Genomic DNA, 22,021 nt, shown 5'->3' on the forward strand with positions numbered 1-22,021 from the left:
CCTTTCTTGGTTGGATTGGTAGTTTTCCCACACGTGGGCTTTCTTCTTCCTCACTGATAACTGCTATGCCTTTAAAAATATATTCAAGTAAATGAATTTAGTTAATTTACTCTGTTTTTTCTGTTATTTTTTTTCCAACCACATAACATCTTTAGGAATGAAAGCAACTATGCTTTCTTTCTTTTCTTTCTTTCCTTCCTTCCTTCCTCCCTTCCTCCCTCCCTCCCTTCTTTTCTATCTTTCTTTCTTTGCTTTTTTTCTCACCCTGTGCCCCCATTCTCTGAGACTCTTTGTCTCCCAAATGAACATGCACAATTCCTGTCTCTATCGATCTATATAAATATTGATTCCCAAACCTAGAGACTGCCTCCCAGGAATAAGAAGCAGGGAAGTCTGTATCACTGGGAGGGAAGACAGAATAACCACAAGAGTTCTAACCCTAAACAGGAAGCCAAGATAACATTTACTGAGCACTTACTGTGTGCCAGGTAAGTTTCTAATGCTTTAAATGTATCAATATTAACTCATTCCATCCCCACAGTAGATACTGCCCCAGATAAATGAAACAAAACTAAGATCACACAGCAGAGCAGGTTCCAGAACCTGTGTTTATACTTTACATCCTTACTCATTGAGTTCCTCATTAATTTGGGAACGTTTCCTGCCAGAAAGAAGCGAGTCAGGAGGTGACTAAAGTATGGCATTAATTAGTAGTTAAACTGATGTGCTTCCCAGGTGCTAGAACCACGCTATGAAATGGCATGATTTTTCAGTCCCCCATTTCAGGGATGAGGGAACGGCTTTTAGAGATGTTAAGTAATTTGCCCAAAGTCACACAGCTAAGAAGCGGCGGGGCTGGGACTGTTTGAGTCCGAAGTCCACAACGCTCTTAACCTCTACACTACACTGCCTCAGATGAATTCGGGCAAGGAAGATCCGAATGGGGCAACGTTCCTCTCCCCACCTCACACCCCGCTCCCTGGCCCGGGGTGTGCCCACTAAGTTAGCTTATGTTCCAAGCTTCTGGATACAGACCTATTTACGTAAGTGATATGCAAACGCAAGTAAATGTAATTTTCCACATTTGCTGAAAATTCAAATAACGTCGATGGCGGGGAAAGCGGACAGATCCCATTAGCTCCGGGCTCACTCTGATCCCGTGCCCTCCGGTGCCTCGAGGCAGGCGGGGGAGGAAGCGGCTCCGGATGGAGAGTAAAGTGACAATCGGAGAAGGAAAAGCAGCCTTTCCTCCCGGGGGAGCTGAGGCGGCCCGGCGGGCAGAGGGAACCTGCAGAGGGCGGTTTCTCTCCTCTTTTCCTGTCCCACCCAGTCGGCCGCCCCCCCCCACCCCGCCCCCGGCCGGCCTCGGCAGCTAACTCTGAGCGTCTTTGCGCTGCTTCCTCAGGTCTGGGTCCCCGGCGGGTCCTCGCGGTGTCTGCGGTTCCCGCCCCCGTCGAGTTGAGCCGGACGCGCGGCGCCTGCCCTTCCCCTGAAGCCCGTCCGACTGGTAAGGTGAGCACGCGGAGGTGGGGACCCGGGCAGGGCCGAAGGGCCAGGCGAGCCCGGTCACCCACACTCACGCTGCAGCCGCCGCGGCCGCGTCAACAACTGAAACCGAGAGCGGCCGAGCTCGGGCCTCGGCTGGAGCCTCCTGTCGCGGCGCCTCGGAACCGGTGACCGGGACGGGCCGCCCTCGGAGCGCAGCTAGCCCTGCCTGGCGCGGGTAACGCAGGAGGGCTCTGGACCGGGGTCGGGGCGCGGGGGGCGGTGCCGCGGGATCGAGCCCCGACGTCCGCGGACGCGGCGAGGGCCCCAGGGTGCCAGAGTCTCGGCCGGGCCGGTAGTGGGCGGCCGCGGGGGCCCGGCCAGCGGGGCTCGGTGGACCGCGCGGACGTTGCAGCGGACGCCCGAGGGGGCACTGCGGGCGGAGGGCTGAGCCCTGACAACCGGCCGTCTCGGACGGGCCTGAGGGCGCCTGACGACCCTCCCTCCGGTGCCCGGCGCCTGGCTCCCCGGCCCGGCCCCGCCGCTGCCCCCGCGCCGGCCCCAAGCCTGGGCCGGGGGCCTGACCTCCCTGCGCTCTCCTGACACCTAGTGGACGGCTCCCCACAGACTGCGGGCTGGGAGAGAACTGGGGACCTGTTACCGCGCCTGGGTGAAACTGGGTCCGCTGCTAATTTGCGTACATTTACCTAACTTTCTCAGGCCTTGAGAAACCTCCTAGGTAAATGTGGTGGCCCAGTGAAAGGATCCCCAGATAGACGTTCAATAGGGCGGGGGTGGGGGTGGGGGGAGAGTTGGGGAAGGGACTCAGGAAAACCCGGCACCAAAGGCTTTCCTGGGATTTCCAGTCGTCTTCTGCCCCAGGCATGGGCCCATCCACCTCATCCCGCTCTTTGTCCCTCTTCCTACAGATCTGCACCTCCCTGCAGGTGCCCGTCCACCTGCCGAGATGACTAGCCTCCCAACCACGCCTTCTCCAGGAGGTAGGTGAAGGCCTTTCCCACTTAAACTGCCCCCCCCCCAGCCCAGTCCTGGAATTCCCTGAGCCCTCTGCCCAGGTGGGAAGACTCCCACTACTCTCCACCTGCCTCATACCAGGAAAGGTCCTGGGAGGAAGCAGAAGGGAACCAGCATGCACACTTTAGTGCAGTTTGAATCTGAAGTTTCATGGACCTGGACCAATTTCTGGTACTACTACTTAGAGCTTTGTGACCTTGTGACCTACCCTCTAAGCTCCAGTCTCATTTGTAAAACGGGGGAAATAGTACCTTATCTGTGAGGATTAAATAAGATAATCCCTGTAAAACACCTAGCACAGTATCTCATATCTAGCAAGCACTCAGTAACATTGGTTATTATTACTGGGTGCTTGTTAGAAAAGCCCACCTATTCCTAGAAAGGAATTCTGCGGCACGTGGGATCTTAGTTCCCCCACCAGGGATCGAACCCACGGTGCCCCCTGCTTTGGAAGTGCAGAGTCTTCACCCCTGGACTGCCAGGAAAGTCCCTCTGCCTGCTTTCTAATTCCACTCCTCTGATGATTCACTCCAGCATCAAAAATCCCTTGTTCCCCGGAACTATTGTTACCCTTGTTCCCCAGTCAGGGATCCCCCTCTTTCCCCTTCACGTTAAGAATGGATTCCCCCCCAAAAAAAAGAGAATGAGTATGGATTCCTCCCTTTCATTTCATAACCAAGCTGAGCTGGACAAACCATCAGATATTCATTGGTTGTTTTCATTACATGTTAATTAGGGTAAGGGAGGAACAAAACCTTGGTTGGTCTATACACCTTTGTTTCCATGTGCGGTCTCATTTGTCATTAGGACAGACATTCTCTGCTTTACTGATGTGGAAACAGGTGAGTGAGAACCCCAGGGGAAGTCAAAGGCAGTGTCCTCTGTGACTGGTGATGTAGCAATTCAGATCCTTAGTTGTCTGCTGGAGATAAGAAAAGGGAGAAATGGGCAGCCGTCTAGATTAGTTAGTACAGGCTTCATGAGTGGGGAAGGGATGGAGCCCTTACTCTTGAAGGATGGGTAAGGTTTATACAGGCAAAGAGGGGTGCAGCAGGGATTCCACATAAAGGTAGCGCCGCCACTTCTGAAACTACAGAGACTGTGCTTACCTTGGAGGGTATTCTGGGGGACAGGGCAGAGGACCTACAGAATAAACCTGCCTGTAGGGAAGAGAAGTGATGCTTGCTTGGGCAGCTGAGAAATTAGGACTTGGACAAAAGCAGAACTATATACGTTCTTTTTTAAATTTTGTGGTAAGATAAACATAATATAAATGTTACCATTTTGATTATTTTTTGGTGTACAGTTCAGTGGTATTAAATTTTGAGTGATATTCACATTGCTGTGCAACTGTTACCATCATCCATCTCCAGAACTTTTTCATCTTCCCAAACTGAAACTCTGTATCCATTAAATAATAACTCCTCATTCCCCCTTCCCCACAGCCCCTGGCTACCACCATTATACTTTCTATCTGTATAAATTTGACTAGGTACCTAGTATAAGTGTAATCATACAAAATTTGTCCTTTTGTGTCTGGCTTATTTCACTATAGCATTTCCGAGGCTCATCCATTTTGTAGCATGTGTCAGAATTTCCTTCCTTTTTAAGGCTGAATAATATTATATATATATAATGTATATCATTTTGTTTATCCACTCATACATCAATAGATACTTGGGTTGCTTCCACCTTTTGGCTGTTGTGAATACTGCTGCTTGAACGTTGGTGTACAAATATCTCTTCGAGTCCCTGCTTTCAATTCTTTTGGGTATATACCCAGAAGTGTGGTAATTCTGTTTAAGTTTTTGAGGCACTGCCATACTGTTTCCCAGGGTAACTATACCATTTTACATTCTTACCAGCAATGCATAGGGTTCCAATTTCTCCACATCCTTGACAACACTTGTTATTTTCTGATTTTTTTTTTTTTTTTTTGCGGTACGTGGGCCTCTCACTGTTGTGGCCTCTCCCGTTGCATAGCACAGGCTCCAGACGCGCAGGCAGAGCGGCCATGGCGCACGGGCCCAGCCGCTCCGCGGCATGTGGGATCTTCCCGGACCGGGGCATGAACCCGTGTCCCCTGCATCGGCAGGCGGACTCCCAACCACTGCGCCACCAGGGAAGCCCTATTTTCTGATTTTTAATAGTGGCCATCCTAATGGGTGTGAATGGTGTCTCATTGTGGTTTAGATTTACATTTCCCTAATGATGAGTGACGTTGAACATCTTTTCATGTGTTTATTGGCAACTGTATATCTTTTGGAGAAATGTCTATTCAAGTCCTTGCCCATTTTTCAATTGTCTGGTTTTGTTGTTGTTGAGTCATGTATTTACATTTTCAACCCAACAAACGACATGAGTGGAGTGGTATTTTAGGACATATCGTATAGTCCCCTACCCACTGGGTCCAAGCAAATGTAAGTTCAGGGACAGAAATGGAGAAATTACAGACAGGGTGAGGACTTGTACTTTGAAGAATGGGATCATTGAAGGTCTTGCATGTCTCTTCCCCACCTCCCTCTCACATCCCTTTGCCCCAATCTATAAAGATCTCCTAAAGGAGATATCCTTCAAGAGGGCTGAAAGTGAGGGCCACATTAGAACTTTCAGGGGCCCTTGGCACTTTTGCCTTTGTGGGCCCATTCCTCCATTTAAAAAGGTAATGTGTTAAAAATTGTATTTTACAACTATGTTGGTATAAGGAAGAATACAATATTAATATACAATAAAATCATTAATGGTTATATTTATAATTGATTGGTATAACAATATAATTTCCTTTACATAAACATTCAATTTTTTTCTTCTGATTTTAAAAGAAATTAAGATCACTAAAAAACATTTTCATGGGCCCCTGGAAGTATGGTGGACCCTAGGCGCGTTGCCTGCTGTGCCTAGTACATAAGTTGCCCTCTTGGAAGGAGAGTGGGGTGGAATAGGCATTGTCCGCTCTGCCCACCCCACTGGGTAAAGCCCATCCCTTGCCATGTAGTCACACTAGCTACATCCTAGGTTGTCCTCACTCTAGGATAGACGCTCAGTGTTGTTCATCTCGCTTATTCCTCATCACAACCCTGTGAGCACGTTTCATTCTCATTTTACAGAAGCAAAAACTGAAGTTCAGGGAAGTTAAGAAATTTTCAGAGGTTAGGAAATTCTCCCAAGGTCACGCAGCTACTAATGGCAGAGGCAGGGTATTGTGCCAAGTCCTGTATTCTTTCCGTCATGGTATACTGCTCTCAGCCACTCTACCCCATGGCAGGGGCACATGAAAGAGAAGGAAGGAGAAAAGGAGGAGAATTCCAGGGCGGGTTCCCATGGAAAGGAGAATTGGGGGAGCCGCCCTTTTCTGGGCAGGGCTAGAGCAAATAAATAGGTTGTCAGACTCAGGTGGCAAAGGATCTGATGCCTCAGTGATAAGAGATTTAGCCCAGGAACAAGGGCCACAAACAAACCAACAGGTATCTAGGTTAACAAAAAAAAAAAGGTGAGTGAGCCAGATAGATCTTGAAGTTCATTTGCTGTAGGTTAGGATTCGGGTGGAGCCTCAAATCTCAAATCTTGTGGTCCTCAGCCCCAGGCCTCCCTCCTTAAAGAAAATGCGTGCTACAGTCTTTCTAAGCCTGAGAAGGGAAGGAGCAAAGTAACATTCTTTTTTTTTTTTAATATTTCTTCTTTCCTTAGTATATTGCCTTTCTTATTTATCTATTTATTTATTTAGGCTGCGCTGGGTCTTGGTTGTGGCACATGGGATCTTCATTGAGGCATGCAGGATCTTTTAGTTGCGGTGGGCAGACTTATTAGTTGCGGCATGCAGACTCATAGTTGAGGCATGCATGCGGGATCTAGTTCCCTGACCAGGGATCGAACCCAGGCCCCCTGCATTGGGAGCACAGAGTCTTACTCTCTGGACTTCCAGGGAAGTCCCCAAAGTAACATTCTTACTCCTTTGTTTGGAAGAGGAGACAGGAGAGAAATGGGGTAGGAACAGGAGATAATGGGGGGAAAGCTGTAAACCATTTCCCCTCTTGTATGCCACGTTTCCTGCACTTAGTTTTCTTCGCTGTTGTTGTTCTTTCATTACAAAGCCATTACATGCCCCTCAGGGAATAACCTTCTAGACTTTTTCGATGTGTGTGTGTGTATATATATATATGTTTATAGTTCTATTTTATTTTACTTTTTAAAAATATTTATTTATTTATTTTTGGCTGCGTTGGGTCTTCATTGCCGCGCGTGGGCTTTCTCTAGGCACGCAGGCTTCAGTAGTTGTGGTTCGCGGGCTCTAGAGCGCAGGCTCAATAGTTGTGACACACGGGCTTAGTTGCTCCACGGCATGTGGGATCTTCCTGGACCAGGGCTCGAACCCGTGTCCCTGGCATTGGCAGGTGGATTCTTAACCACTGCGCCACCAGGGAAGCCCTACTTCACTTTTTTTTACAAACATGTAATCATATAACACATACTGCCCTAGCAATTTGCTTTTTTCGTCTAACCATATATTCTGTCCCAGTAATTGCAGATCTACCACATTCTTTTTAACAACTGTGTACTATTTCCAGAATGAATGACCTGTCATTTATTTAATCATTCCTCTGCTGATAGACATTCAGATATGTGTCACTCTTGCAAACAGTGCTTTAGTGAACACCCATCCTGCAATAAAACTCTGAGAACCAAACCCAGTGGACACATCAACAAAATGTTTAGCTGGAGGCAGAGCAGGGATGGTTCCAGAAGTTGCAAAGAACCTTGAAGTGAGGAGATAGATTTAAAGCCTGGCTGGGCCAACCACTGAGTGACGGTGGGCTGGTTGACGAAGCTTGCTGAGCTACCTCAATTTTCTGGCTTGTACATAATGATAATACCAACCCTACTTACATCACATTCTTGGGGTAGAGATAAAATAATGTATGTTTTGCAAACTGTAAGTCACAAATATAGATTATCGTTCTGATACTTTCCAGCTCATTAGCTTGGACACCCTGTGACTTTTAGTCTGAGAAAAGCTCTTCTGGGTGGAGTAGAATTCAAATTCTTGATTTTTTTTTTTTTTTTTTTTTTTTTTTTGGCCTTGCTGCGTGGCATGCAGGATCTTAGTTCCCCGACCCGGTATCGAACCCATGCCCCCTGCAATGGAAGCACGGAATCTTACACACTGGACCACCAGGGAAGTCCCTGATTTTTTTTTTTTTTTTTTTTTTTTGGCGGTACGAGGGCCTCTCACTGTTGTGGCCTCTCCCGTTGCGGAGCACAGGCTCCGGACGCGCAGCAGCCATGGCTCACAGGCCTAGCCGCTCTGCAGCACGTGGGATCTTCCCGAACCGGGGCACGAACCCGTGTCCCCTGCATCGGCAGGCAGACACTCAACCACTGCGCCACCAGGGAAGCCCCCCTGATTTATTAAAAGTTTTTATTGGACTATAGTTGATTTACAATGTTGTATTAGTCTATGCTGTACAGTAAAGCGAATCAGTTATACATATACACATATCCACTCTTTTTTAGATTCTTTTAAATTTTTGATTTTTTAATAGACATTTTATTTTGGAATAATTTTAGATTTATAGAAAAGTTGCAAAAATAGTACAGAGATTTTGTATACCCTTCAGCCATGTTTCCTCAAATGTCATTTGGTACATTTGACGTCGATAGAGATGGCCACAATACATTTGTGAAGACCAGGAAATTAACATTGGTATGATACTGTTTTTTTTTAATGCATTATTCTTTTTATTTTTATTTATTTATTTATTTATTTATTTTTTTGCGTTACGTGGGCCTCTCACTGTTGTGGCCTCTCCCGTTGCGGAGCACAGGCTCCGGACGCGCAGGCGCAGCAGCCATGGCTCGCGGGCCCAGCCGCTCCGCGGCATGTGGGATCTTCCCGGACCGGGGCACGAACCCGTGTCCCCTGCATTGGCAGGCGGACTCTCAACCACTGCGCCACCAGGGAAGCCCTATTTTTATTTATTTTTTAAAAAATATTTATTTATTTATTTTGGCTGCACTGGGTCTTAGTTGCGGCATGCGAGATCTTCATTGTGGCATGTTTAGTTTCAGCATGAGGACTCTTAGTTGCGGCATGCATGTGGGATCTAGTTCCCCGACCAGGGATCAAACCCGAGACCTCTGCATTGGGAGTGCAGAGTCGTCTTACCCACTGGACCACCAGGGAAGTCCCAACATTGGTGCGATGCTGTTAACTAAACTACAGACTTCATTGAGAGTTCACCAGTTTGAAAATTTGATTTTGTAGTGAATTCTGATAGAACATTTTCAATTTATAAAAATTCTAACATTAAGGCTGAGAAAGGTCCTGAGGGTCAGATAGTTCAACTACCCGTTCTGTGCTGGAACTCTCTCTCCAGTTCCCCATGAAGCATCTGCCCAGTTTTGCTCTCCGTTCTCTGGGGAAGACATCCATCTCCCATTAGTTTCTGCCATTAGTCCTCTTGTACGGGTCATCGTTGGTATATTCAAAGACAGCATTCAAGTCCTAACCCTCCATCCCCAACTAAGTTTTCACTCAGCTTTCTCTTACAGGCTTTCCTGATCTGATATGGTTTCCAAGCCATTCACTGTGTTGGCTGCTCAGCTCAAAACTGGCACCCAGATGCAACTCAGCGGTCTAGGAATAGTGCAGAGTAGGGCTGCACTGTTGATGCCATTGTAGAGACCACATTTATGTTCATGATGCCTAAAATAGCAGCAACTTATAAATATTTTATGATTATAAAAGTCATTATCATCATAAGAAATTTGGAAGGTAAAGGAAAAGAAAGAAAATAAAAAGCATCCAAAATTCTACGACCTTCCTCTCACTCTTGCTGCTCTTTTGGGTTCTATCCTTCCAGTGTCGGTGAATTTCTAGTGATCCCACTGTAAGTCTTTTATAGGTGCTGCTAAGCTGTGGCTTCCCCATTATTTGTGAGTAGTTGATTTCCCGGACCTAAGAGCAAGGTGTATATTGAATTCTCATCTTGTTCAGTTTGGCCAATTTCTCCAGTCATTTTAAATCTCTTTATCAGCTTACTAGTTGCCCCTCTAACTTGGAGTCCTTCACAGATTTGTTGAAGCTTCCCTGGGTCTACCCAAAGGTCACTAAACCCTTCCACACTAAGCCTGTGTGGAAGGCACCAATAACGCAGAACACCAAACAAAAGCTCTCACAAAGGATTTAATATTCACTTTTTTTTTTTTTTTTCGGCTGTGCTGCCTGGCTTGTGGGATCTTGATTCCCCGGCCAGGGATTGAACCCGGGCCCTCGGCAGTGAGAGCACAGAGTCCTAACGACTGGACAGCCAGGGAATTCCATCACTATATTATAAAAACAAGCAAAAAAGCCGAGTTGTTACCATAAAAGGAAAATGTATTATTGGACTTTCTTATATCTGTCTTGTGATTTAGTATTTTTATTTTTATTTATCTATTTAAAATATTTTATTTTATTTATTTATTTTTATTTATTTTTTTGCGGTACGCGGGCGTCTCACTGTTGTGGCCTCTCCTGTTGCGGAGCACAGGCTCCGGACGCGCAGGCCCAGTGGCCATAGCTCAGGGGCCCAGCCGCTCTGCGGCATGTGGGATCTTCCCAGACCGGGGCACGAACCCGTGTCCCCTGCATTGGCAGGCGGACTCTCAACCACTGCGCCACCAGGGAAGCCCTATTTATTTATTTTAAAAAAAATAAATTTATTTATTTTTATTATTTATTTATGGCTGTGTTGAGTTTTCGTTGCTGCGCGCGGGCTTTCTCTAGTTGAGACGGGGGCTACTCTTCACTGCGGTGCACAGGCTTCTCATTGCGGTGGCTTCTCCCGCTGCGGAGCATGGGCTCTAGGTGCACAAGCTTCAGTAGTTGTGGCACGTGGGCCCAGTAGTTGTGGCTCACGGGCTCTAGAGCACAGGCTCAGTAGTTGTGGCCCACGGGCTTAGTTGCTCCGCGGCATGTGGGAATCTTCCCAGACCAGGGCTCGAACCCGTGTCCCCTGCATTGGCAGATGGCGTCTTAACCACTATGCCACCAGGGAAGTCCGTATTTTTATTTTGAATTACACAAAGGCCTTAATTTGGCCCTGGCATGGTCTGACATCATAATATCAATTCAATAAGAATTAAAGTCAGGGGCTTCCCTGGTGGCACAGTGGTTGAGAGTCCGCCTGCCAATGCAGGGGACGCGGGTTCGTGCCCCGGTCCGGGAAGATCCCACATGCCGCGGAGCGGCTGGACCCGTGAGCCGTGGCTGCTGAGCCTGCGCGTCCGGAGCCTGTGCTCCGCAACGGGAGAGGCCACAGCAGTAAGAGGCCCGCGTACCACAAAAAAAAAAAAAAAAAAGAAGGTCAAATCCCAGTGGAAGAAGAAGCTCTGTTTAGACTGGCATCACTCCATTTCCTGATGGCCAGTTACTCCCCGCCACTTAGTCCTTTTTTTTTTTTTTTTAAATTTTTGGCTGCGCTGCACAGCATGCAGGATCTTAGTTCCCCGACCAGGGATAGAACCCGCACCCCCTGTATTGGAAGGTGGAATCTTAACCACTGGACCACTGGGGAAATCCCTATCCAACTTAGTCCTTAATAAAGCCAGGCTGTGTTACTCCACAGGGATATTGGAAACACTCTATCACGGTTCTTGGATGAGACGTTGGCTATTCAGGCAGCACCTTCAATTCATCTAACCCCCTCCCCATGCTTACTCTCAGTTGATGACACGGCCTTCTATTTTCTGGAGCAAGTTAAAGTTCTCAGAAGAGAACTGTCAAAGGCTCCCACTGCCCCCATGTACCTACTGCCCATGTGCACATTAGTCATGAACGATCTCTGCTGTCTGCAGCCAATCCCTTCATCCGTGCACTGGGTCCCATCCCTTCAACGACATGGCTCCAGCTGTCAATTGTTCCCTCTCATCTGAGTCATTCCTGTCCGTACATAAACAGGCTGTCATTTCTCCCATCTAAAAAAAGCAAAAATAAACAAAAAGCTTGAACTCTCTTCCACCTCCAGCTATAGCCCTATTTCCCTGTTCAACTTTACAGAAAAAAAAAAAGTTTATATTCTGCCTTCAGTGCCTTTCCTTCCCTTTTTTTCTTTCTTTCTTTTTTTATTGAAGTATAATTGATTTACCTGTTGTGTTAGTTTCAGGTGTACAGCAAAATGATTCAGTTATACATATACATATATATCTATTCTTTTTCAGGTTCTTTTCCCTTATAGGTTATTACAAAATACTGAGTTTAGTGTCCTGTGCTATATGGTAGGTCCTTGTTGGTTATCTATTTTATAGATAGTAGTGTGTATTTGTTAATCCCAAGCTCCTAATTTACCCCTCCCCCCCTTTCCCCTTTGGTAACCATAAATTTGTTTTCTATGTCTGTCTATTTCTGTTTTATAAATAAGTTCATTTGTTTTTTTAGATTCCACATATAAGCGATATCATATCATATTTGTCTTTGTCTGGCTTACTTCACTTAGTATGATAATCTCTAGGTCCATCTATGTTGCTGCAAATGGCATTATTTCATTCTTTTTTTATGGCTGAGTGATATTCCATTGTGTGTGTTTGTGTGTGTGTGTGCATGCATGTGTGTGTGTGTGTGTGTGTGTATATATACCACATCTTCTTTATACATTCATCTGTCAATTGACAGGTTGCTTTCTTTTTTTCTTGAACCCACTCTAAACCAGGGGTTTATACTTAGCACTTCACCAAGCTTTTCTTGTCAAGGTCACTCATGACCTCTGTGGGAAAACCTGGTGGTCCTTGTACTTGGTCTCTTTGGCTGCTACTGCTCAGCTTCCTTTGCTGTTTCCTCCCTGGGCTCAGTCCTTGGTCCTCTTTATCTGTACTTACTCCCTTGGTGATCTCATTCAGTCTCATGGTTGTAAAGATGCTGACTTTTAAAATCTCCAATCCAGACCTCTTCCCCAAATTCCAGTCTTTTTTTTTTTTTTTTCCACACCACACAGCTCATGGGATCCTAGTTCCCTGACCAGGGATTGAACCCACGCCCTCAGCAGTGAAAGCACAGTCCTAACCACTGGACCACCAGTGAATTCCCCCAAATTCCAGTCTTGATGTCTGCAATCATGTCCAAAATTGAACTCTGGATCTTCCCCTCTAAACCTGTTCCACCTGCAGGCTTTGCATCTCAGGTAACAGCAGGCCTTCTCTCCCTCCAGTTACTCAGGCCCCAAACCTTGGTGTTATCCGTGACTTCACCCCACATCCTCAGCCTTAACTTCAGAATATATCCAGAATCTCACCACTTTATTCTAAAAAAAAAAAAAAAAAAAAATTCATTTATTTGGCTGCATCGGGTCTCAGTTGCGGCACATGGGATCTTCGTCGCGGCATGTGGGATCTTCGTCAACACGTGTGGGATCTTTTATTGCAGCACGCAGGCTCAGTAATTGCCCCGCAGCATGTGGGGTCTTAGTTCCCCGACCAGGGATCGTACCCACATCCCCTGCATTGGAAGGTGGATTCTCAACCACTGGACCACCCGAGAAGTCTCCAGAATCCCACCGCTTTCTCACGGGACTGCTGCTAGACCCAGCCAGTGCCTTTGTGCAAACTAGAAAAAGACTCCCCCCTATGGGTGGATTCAGCTGTGCCCACGTGCTGGGTATAATGTGCTTCTCCTGTCTCTACCTTCCCACAGCCCGTTGTCCACACGCAAAGAGATCCTTTAAAACTCTGTTTCTGTTTCAATTACCTATTGCTGTGTAACAAACCACGTCAGCACTTAGTGAATTAAAACAACAGCAATTTATTATTTCTCACCATTCTGGGAGTTGGCTGGGCACTCCTCTGCTGTTTTCACCCCTGCTCACTCATGCAGCTGCAATCTGCTGGAAGGTCCACTGGGCTAGAAGGTCCAAAATGACCTCCATCACATGTCTACCAGTTGGTACTGGCTGTTGGCTGAGCTGGGGATGCCTCAGTTTTCCTCCATGTGGCCTGTTATCCTCCAGTGAGCCAGACTGGTCTTCCTTACAACATAGTGGTCTCCGTGTTTCAAAAGGACAGTCTTTGGAATTTCAGGCCCCACCCTAGACTTAATGAACCATAGTATGTATTTTTTTTTCACTATTTTATTTTATTTTTATTTTATTTTTTTATTTTTGGCTGCGTTGGGTCTTTGTTGCTGCGTGCGGGCTTTCTCTAGTTGCAGTGAGTGGGGGCTACTCTTTGTTGTGGTGCGCAGGCTTCTCATTGCGGTGGCTTCCCTTGTTACAGAGCATGGGCTCTAGGCGTGCGGGCTTCAGTAGTTGTGGCACATAGGCTCAGTAGTTGTAGCTCATGGGCTCTAGAGCGCAGGCTCAGTAGTCATGGCGCACGGGCTTAGTTGCTCTGCGGCATGTGGGATCTTCCCGGGCCAGGGCTCGAACCCGTGTCCCCTTCATTGGCAGGCAGATTATTAACCACTGCGCCACCAGGGAAGCCCCTATAGTCTGCATTTTAACAAGCTCCCTAGGAGATTCTTATGCACTGCAGAGTTTGAGAAGCACCCCTTTGAAATGTAAATCAGTCTCTGCTCAAAAACCTCTAAAATGGTTGCATCTCACTCACTGAAAAAGCCAAAGGCCTTCCATGACCTTCAACACCCCTCTTATACAGCCCCCTCGACTTCACCTGCTCCTCCGCTCCCCCTTGCTCCTTCCAAGTGACCTCCATGATGTACCTTTAACATGCTGAGCCTGTGACGGCCCCAGGTGCTTTCCAATATTATTTGATGGCCCTACCTTGAACTTACTGTTCCCTCTGCCTGGAATGTTCCTCTCCCATGTCTCCTCATGGCTGCCTCCCTCTCCTTCTATAGGTGTTTATTTTACTCAAGTCACCTCGTCAGGGACACTCCCTGACCACCCCTACCCACATCCCAACTCCTTATCCCCCTTCCTGATTTTATTTTCTGTATGGTACTAACCAACGTCTAATATAGTATATCTTTTACTTCTTTAACCTGTCCATTGTCCATCTTCCCCCCTCACGATGTAAATTGTATGACAAAATGTTTTTTCTTTAAGTTGTGGTAAAATTATACATAACATAAAATTTACCTTTTTTGGGGCTTCCCTGGTGGCTCAGTGGTTGAGAATCTGCCTGCTAATGCAGGGGATACGGATTCAAGCCCTGGTCTGGGAGGATCCCACATCCCGCGGAGCAACTAGGCCCGTGAGCCACAACTACTGAGCCTGCGCGTCTGGAGCCTGTGCTCCGCAAAAAGAGAGGCCGCAATAGTGAGAGGCCCACGCACCGCGATGAAGAGTGGCCCCCGCTTGCCACAACTAGAGAAAGCCCTCGCACAGAAACGAAGACCCAACACAGCAAAAATAAATTAATTAATTAATAAAATCCTACCCCCAACACCTTAAAAAATAAAATTTTACCTTTTTTTATTGCATTTTATTTTTTTCGAATTTTATTTTTTATTTTTTTATACAGCAGGTTCTTATTAGTTATCTATTTTATACATATCAGTGTATACATGTCAATCCCAATCTCCCAATTCATCACACCACCACATCCCCGCCCCCCTGCTTTCCCACCTTGGTGTCCATCCGTTTGTTCTCTACATCTGTGTCTCAATTTCTGCCCTGCAAACCTGTTCATCTGTACCGTTTTTCTAGATTCCACAAATATGCATTAATGTATGATATTTGATTTTCTCTTTCTGACTTACTTCACTCTGTATGACAGTCTCTAAGTCCATCCACGTCTCTATATGACCCAATTTCGTTCCTTTTTATGGCTAATATTCCATTGTATATATGTACCACATCTTCTTTATCCATTTGTCTGTCGATGGGCATTTAGGTTGCTTCCATGACCTGGCTGTTGTAAATACCGCTGCAATGAACGTTGTGGTGCATGTGTCTTTTTTTTTTTTTTTTTGCAGTACATGGGCCTCTCACTGCTGTGGCCTCTCCCGTTGTGGAGCACAGGCTCTGGACGCGCAGGCTCAGCGGCCATGGCTCACGGGCCTAGCCGCTCCCGGCATGTGGGATCTTCCCAGACCAGGGCACGAACCTGTGTCCCCTGCATCAGCAGGCGGACTGTCAACCACAGCGCCACCAGGGAAGACCCCCTGCATGTTTCTTTTTGATTTACGGTTTTCTCTGGGTATATGCCCAGTAGTGGGATTGCTGGGTCATATGGTAATTCTATTTTTAGTTTTTTAAGGAACCTCCATACTGTTCTCCATAGTGGCCGTATCAATTTACGTTCCCACCAACAGTGCAAGAGGGTTCCCTTTTCTCCACACCCTCTTCAGCATTTGTTGTTTGTAGATTTTCTGATGATGCCCATTCTAACTGGTGTGAGGTGATACCTCATTGTAGTTTTGATTTGCATTTCTCTAATAATTAGTGATGTTGAGCAGCTTTTCATGTGCTTCTTGGTCATCTGTATGTCTTCTTTGGAGAAATGTCTATTTAGGTCTTCTGCTCATTTTTTGATTGGGTTGTTTGTTTTTTTAATACTGAGCTGCATGAGCTTTTATATATTTTGGAGATTAATCCTTTGTCCACTGATTAGTTTGCAAATATTTTCTCCCATTCTGAGGATTGTCTTTTCGTCTTGTTTATAGTTTCCTTTGCTGTGCAAAAGCTTTTAAATTTCATCAGGTCCCATTTGTTTATTTTTGCTTTTATTTCCATTACTCCGGGAGGTGGGTCAAAAAAGATCTTGCTGTGATTTATGTCAAAGAGTGTTCTTCCTATATTTTCCTCTAAGAGTTTTATGGTGTCCAGTCTTACATTTAAGTCTTTAATCCATTTTGAGTCGATTTTTGTGTATGGTGTTAGGGAGAGTTCTAATTTCATTCTTTTACAAGTAGCTGTCCAGTTTTCCCAGTACCACTTATTGAAGAGACTCTCTTTTCTCCATAGTATATCCTTGCCTCCTTTGTCATAGATTAGTTGACCATAGGTGTGTGGGTCTATCTCTGGGCTTTCTATCCTGTTCCAAACATCTATATTTCTGTTTTTGTGCCAGTGCCATATTGTCTTGATGACTGTAGCTTTGTAGTAGAGTGTGAAGTCAGGGAGTCTGATTCCTCCAGCTCTGTTTTTTTTCCCTCAAGATTGCTTTGGCTATTTGGGGTCTTTTGTGTCGCCACACAAATTTTAAGATTTTTTGTTCTAGTTCTGTAAAACATGCCATTGGTAATTTGATAGGGATTGCACTGAATCTGTATATTGCTTTGCGTAGTGTAGTCATTTTCACAATATTGATTCTTCCAATCCAAGAACATGGTGTATTTCTCCATCTGTTTGTGTCATCTTTGATTTCTTTCATCAGTGTCTTATAGTTTTCGGAGTACAAGTTTTTCAACTCCTTAGGCAGGTTTAGTCCTAGGTATTTTATTCTTTTTGTTGTGATGGTAAATGTGAGTGTTTCATTAATTTCTCTTTCTGATTTTTTGTTGTTGATGTATAGGAATGCCAGAGATTTCTGTGCAGTAATTTTGTATCCTGCAACTGTACCAAATTCATTGATTAGCTCTAGTAGTTTTCTGGTAGCATCTTTAGGATTGTCTATGTATAGCATCATGTCATCTGCAAACAGTGACAGCTTTACTTCTTTTCCAATTTGTATTCCTTTTATTTCTTTTTCTTCTCTGATTGCCATGGCTAGAACTTCCAAACCTATGTTGAATAATAGTGGTGAGAGTGGACATCCTTGTCTTGTTCCTGAACTTAGAGGAAATGCTTTCAGCTTTTCACCATTGAGAATGATGTTTGCTGTGGGTTTGTCATATATGGCCTTTATTATGTTGAGGTAGGTTCCCTCTGTGCCCACTTTCTGGAGAGTTTTTATCATAAATGGGTGGTGAATTTTGTCAGAAGCTTTTTCTGCATCTATTGAGATGATCATATGGTTTTTATTCCTCAATTTGTTAATATGGTGTATCACATTGATTGGATTGCTTATATTGAAGAATCCTTGGATCCCTGGGATAAATCCCACTTGGTCATAGTATATGATCCTTTTAATGTGTTGCTGGATTCTGTTTACTAGTATTTTGTTGAGGATTTTTGCATCTATATTCATCAGTGATATTGGTCTGTAATTTTCTTTTTTTATAGTATCTTTTTCTGGTTTTGGTATCAGGGTGACGGTGGCCTCATAGAATGAGTTTGGGAGTGTTCCTTCCACTGCAATTTTTTGGAAGAGTTTAAGAAGGAAGGGTGTTAGCTCTTCTCTAAATGTTTGATAGAATTCACCTGTGAAGCCATCTGGTCCTGGACTTTTGTTTGTTGGAAGATTTTTAATCACAGTTTCAATTTCATTACTTGTGATTGGTCTGTTCATATTTTCTATTTCTTCCTGGTTCAGTCTTGGAAGGTTATACCTTTCTAAGGATTTGTCTGTTTCTTCCAGATTGTCCATTTTATGGGCATAGAGTTGCTTGTAGTAGTCTCTTAGGATACTTTGTATTTCTGCAGTGTCCATTGTAACTTCTCCTTTTTCATTTCTAATTTTATTGATATGAGTCTCTCCCTCTTTTTCTTGATGAGTCTTGCTAAAGGTTATCAATTCTGTTAATCTTCTCAAAGAACCACCTTTTAGTTTTATTGATCTATGCTATTGTTTTCTTTGTTTCTATTTCATTTATTTCTGCTCTGATCTTTATGATTTTCCTTCTACTAACTTTGGGTTTTGTTTGTTCTTCTTTCTCCAGTTCCTTTAGGTGTAAAGTTAGACTGTTTATTTGAGTTTTTTCGTGTTTTGTTTTTTTTTTTTTAGCGGTACACGGGCCTCTCACTGTTGTGGCCTCTCCTGTTGTGGAGCACAGGCTCCGGACTCGCAGGCTCAGTGGCCATGGCTCATGGGCCCAGCCGCTCCGCGGCATGTGGGATCTTCCTGGACCGGGGCACAAACCCATGTCCCCTGCATCAGCAGGCAGACTCTCAACCACTGCACCACCAGGGAAGCCCTTTTGTGTTTCTTGAGGTAGCATTGTATCGCTATAAACTTCCCTCTTAGAACTGCTTTTGCTGCATCCCATAGGTTTTGGATCGTCGTGTTTTCATTGTCATTTGTCTCTAGGTATTTTTTTATTTCCTCTGATTTCTTCAGTGATCTCTTGGTTATTTAGTAACATATTGTTTAGCCTCCATTTGTTTGAGTTTTTTACGTTTTTTTCCCTGTAATTTATTTCTATCTCATAGCGTTGTGGTCGGAAAAGCTGATTGATAATGATTTCAATTTTCTTAAATTTACTGAGGCTTGATTTGCAACCCAAGATGTGATCTATTCTGGAGAATGTTCCATGTGCACTTGAGAAGAAAGTGTAATCTGCTGTTTTCGGATGGAATGTCCTGTAAATGTCAATTAAATCTTTCTGGTCTATTGTGTCATTTAAAGCTTATGTTTCCTTGTTAATTTTCTGTCTGGATTATCTGTCCATTGGTGTAAGTGGGGTGTTAAAGTCCCCCACTATTATTGTGTTACTGTCGATTTCCTCTTTTATAGCTGTTAGCAGTTGCCTTATGTATTGAGGTGCTCCTATGTTGAGTGCATATATATTTATAATTGTTGTATCTTCTTCTTGGATTGATCCCTTGATCATTATGTAGTGTCCTTCCTTGTCTCTTGTAACAGTCTTTATTTTAAAGTCATTTTATCTGATATGAGTATTGCTACTCCAGCTTTCTTTTGATTTCCATTTGCATGGAATATCTTTTTCCATTCCCTCACTTTCAGTCTGTATGTGTCCCTATGTCTGAGGTGGGTCTCTTGTAGACAGCATATATATGGGTCTTGTTTTTGTATCCATTCAGCGAGCCTGTGTCTTTTGGTTGGAGCATTTAATCCATTCACGTTTAAGGTAATTATCGATATGTATGTTCCTATTACCATTTTCTTTTTTCTTTTTTTTTTTTTTTTTTGCGGTATGCCGGCCTGTCACTGCTGTGGCCTCTCCCTCTGCAGAGCACAGGCTCCAGATGCACAGGCTCAGCAGCCATGGCTCACGGGCCCAGCAGCTCCGCGGCATGTGGGATCCTCCCGGACCGGGGCACAAACCCGTGTCCCCTGCATCGGCAGGCAGACTCTCAACCACTGCGCCACCAGGGAAGCCCCTATTACCATTTTCTTAATTGTTATGCTTTTGTTTCGGTAAGTCCTTTTCTTCTCTTGTGTTTCCCACTTAGAGAAGTTCCTTTAGCATTGTTATAGAGCTGGTTTAGTGGTGCTGAATTCTCTTAGCTTTTGCTTGTCTGTAAAGCTTTTGATTTCTCTTTTGAATCAGAACGAGATCCTTGCCGGGTAGAATAATCTTGGTTGTAGCTTCTTCCCTTTCATCACTTTAAACATAATTGTGCCACTCCCTTCTGGCTTGTAGAGTTTCTGCTGAGAAATCAGCTGTTAACCTTAAGGGAGTTCCCTTGTATGTTATTTGTCGTTTTTCCCTTGTTGCTTTTAATAATTTTTCTTTGTCTTTAATTCTTGTCAATTTGATTAATATGTGTCTTGGCGGGCTTCCCTGGTGGCGCAGTGGTTGGGAGTCCGCCTGCTGATGCAGGGGACGCGGGTTCATGCCCCGGTCCGGGAAGGTCCCACATGCCACGGAGCAGCTGTGCCCATGAGCCATGGCCACTGAGCCTGCGCGTCCAGAGCCTGTGCTCCACAACGGGAGAGGCCACAACACTGAGAGGCCCGCGTACCGCAAAAAAAAAAAAAAAAAAAAAAATGTGTCTTGGCATGTTTCTCCTTGGGTTTATCCTGCCTGGGACTCTCTGTGCCTCCTGGACTTGGTTGGCTATTTCCTTTCCCATGTTAGGGAAGTTTTCGACTATAATCTCTTCAGATATTTTCTCGGGTCCTTTCTCTCCATCTTCTCCTTCTGGGACCCCTATAATAAGAATGTTGGTGCGTTTAATACTGTCCCAGAGGTCTCTTAGGCTGTCTTCATTTCTTTTCATTCTTTTTTCTTTAATCTGTTCCATGGCAGTGAATTCCACCATTCTGTCTTCCACATCACTTATCCGTTCTTCTCCCTCAGTTATTCTGCTATTGATTCCTCTAGTGTATTTTTCATTTCAGTTATTGTATTTTTCATCTTTGTTTGTTTGTTCTTTAATTCTTCTAGGTCTGTGTTAAACATTTCTTGCATCTTCTAGATCTTTGCCTCCATTCTTTTTCCAAGGTCCTGGATCATGGATCATCTTCACTATCATGATTCTGAATTCTTTATCTGGAAGGTTGCCTATCTCCACTTCATTCAGTTGTTTTTCTGGGGTTTTATCTTGTTCCTTCATCTGGTGCATAGTCCTATGCCTTTTCATTTTGTCTATCTTTCTGTGAATGTGGTTTTTGTTCCACAGGCTGCAGGACTGTAGTTCTTCTTGCTTCTGCTGTCTGCCCTCTGGTGGATGAGGGTATCTAAGAGGCTTGTGCAAGCTTCCTGATGGGAGGTACTGGTGGTGGGTAGAGCTGGGTATTGCTCTGATGGGCAGAGCTCAGTAAAACTTTAATCTGCTTGTCTGCTGATGGGTGGGGCTGGGTTCCCTCCCTGTTGGTAGTTTGGCCTGAGGTGACCCACCACTGGAGGCTGCAGGCTCTTTGGTGGGGTTAATGGCAGACTCTGGGATGGCTCATGCCAAGGAGTACTTCCCAGAACTTCTGCTGCCAGTGTCCTTGTCCCCTCAGTGAGCCACAGCCACCCCCCACCTCTGCAGGAGACCCTCCAACACTAGCAGCTAAGTCTGGTTCAGTCTTCTATGGGGTCACTGCTCCTTCCCCCTGGGTCCTGGTGCGCACACTACTTTGTGTGTGCCCCGCAGGAATGGAGTCTCTGTTTTCCCCAGTCCTGTCAAAGTCCTGCAATCAAATCCTGCTGGCCTTCAAAGTCCTATTCTCTGGGAATTCCTCCTCCCGTTGCCGGACCCCCAGGTTAGGAAGCCTGATGTGGGGCTCAGAACCTTCACTCCAGTGGGTGGACTTCTGTGGTATGTGTTCTCCAGTTTGTGAGTCATCCACCCAGCGGTTATGGGATTTGATTTTATTGTGATTGAGCCCCTCCTACCATCTCACTGCGACTTCTCCTTTGTCTTTGGATGTGGGGTATCTTTTTTGGTGTGTTCCAGTGTCTTCCTGTCGATGATTGTTCAGCAGTTACTTGTGATTCCGGTGCTCTCACAAGAGGGAGTGAGCACACATCCTTCTATTCCACCATCTTGAACCAATCCTAAAATTTACCATTTTAAAGGATACAGTTCAGTGGCATTGTGTACATTCACATTGTTGTGCAACCATCACCATCATCCCTCTCTAGAACTTTCTCATCATCCCAAACTGAAACTTGGTAGCCATTAAACAATGACTCCTCATTCTCCCCTCTTCCCAGCTCTTGATAACCACTGTCTGTCTCTATGAATTTGACTATTCTAGGTACCTCAGACAAGTGGAATCCTACGATATTTGTCCTTTTGTGACTGACTTATTTCAGTTAGCATGATGTCTTCAAAGTTCATCCACATAGTAGCAC

At 45.2% G+C, this 22,021-nt stretch overlaps 1 protein-coding gene across 1 annotated transcript in view; it reads left to right on the forward strand.

Annotated features, from left to right (window-relative positions):
- Positions 1 to 22,021, forward strand: part of SMAGP (small cell adhesion glycoprotein) — a 29,978-nt gene that overhangs the window by 1,718 nt on the left and 6,239 nt on the right. The window contains exons 2-3 of the mRNA XM_070046469.1: positions 1,406 to 1,512; positions 2,415 to 2,486. Coding sequence (XP_069902570.1) covers positions 2,453 to 2,486 — 34 coding nt within the window. The 5' untranslated portion in view covers positions 1,406 to 1,512; positions 2,415 to 2,452. The remainder of the gene's footprint in view (positions 1 to 1,405; positions 1,513 to 2,414; positions 2,487 to 22,021) is intronic.

Source organism: Globicephala melas, chromosome 10, assembly GCF_963455315.2.
Source record: "Globicephala melas chromosome 10, mGloMel1.2, whole genome shotgun sequence".
NCBI lineage: Eukaryota > Metazoa > Chordata > Mammalia > Artiodactyla > Delphinidae > Globicephala > Globicephala melas.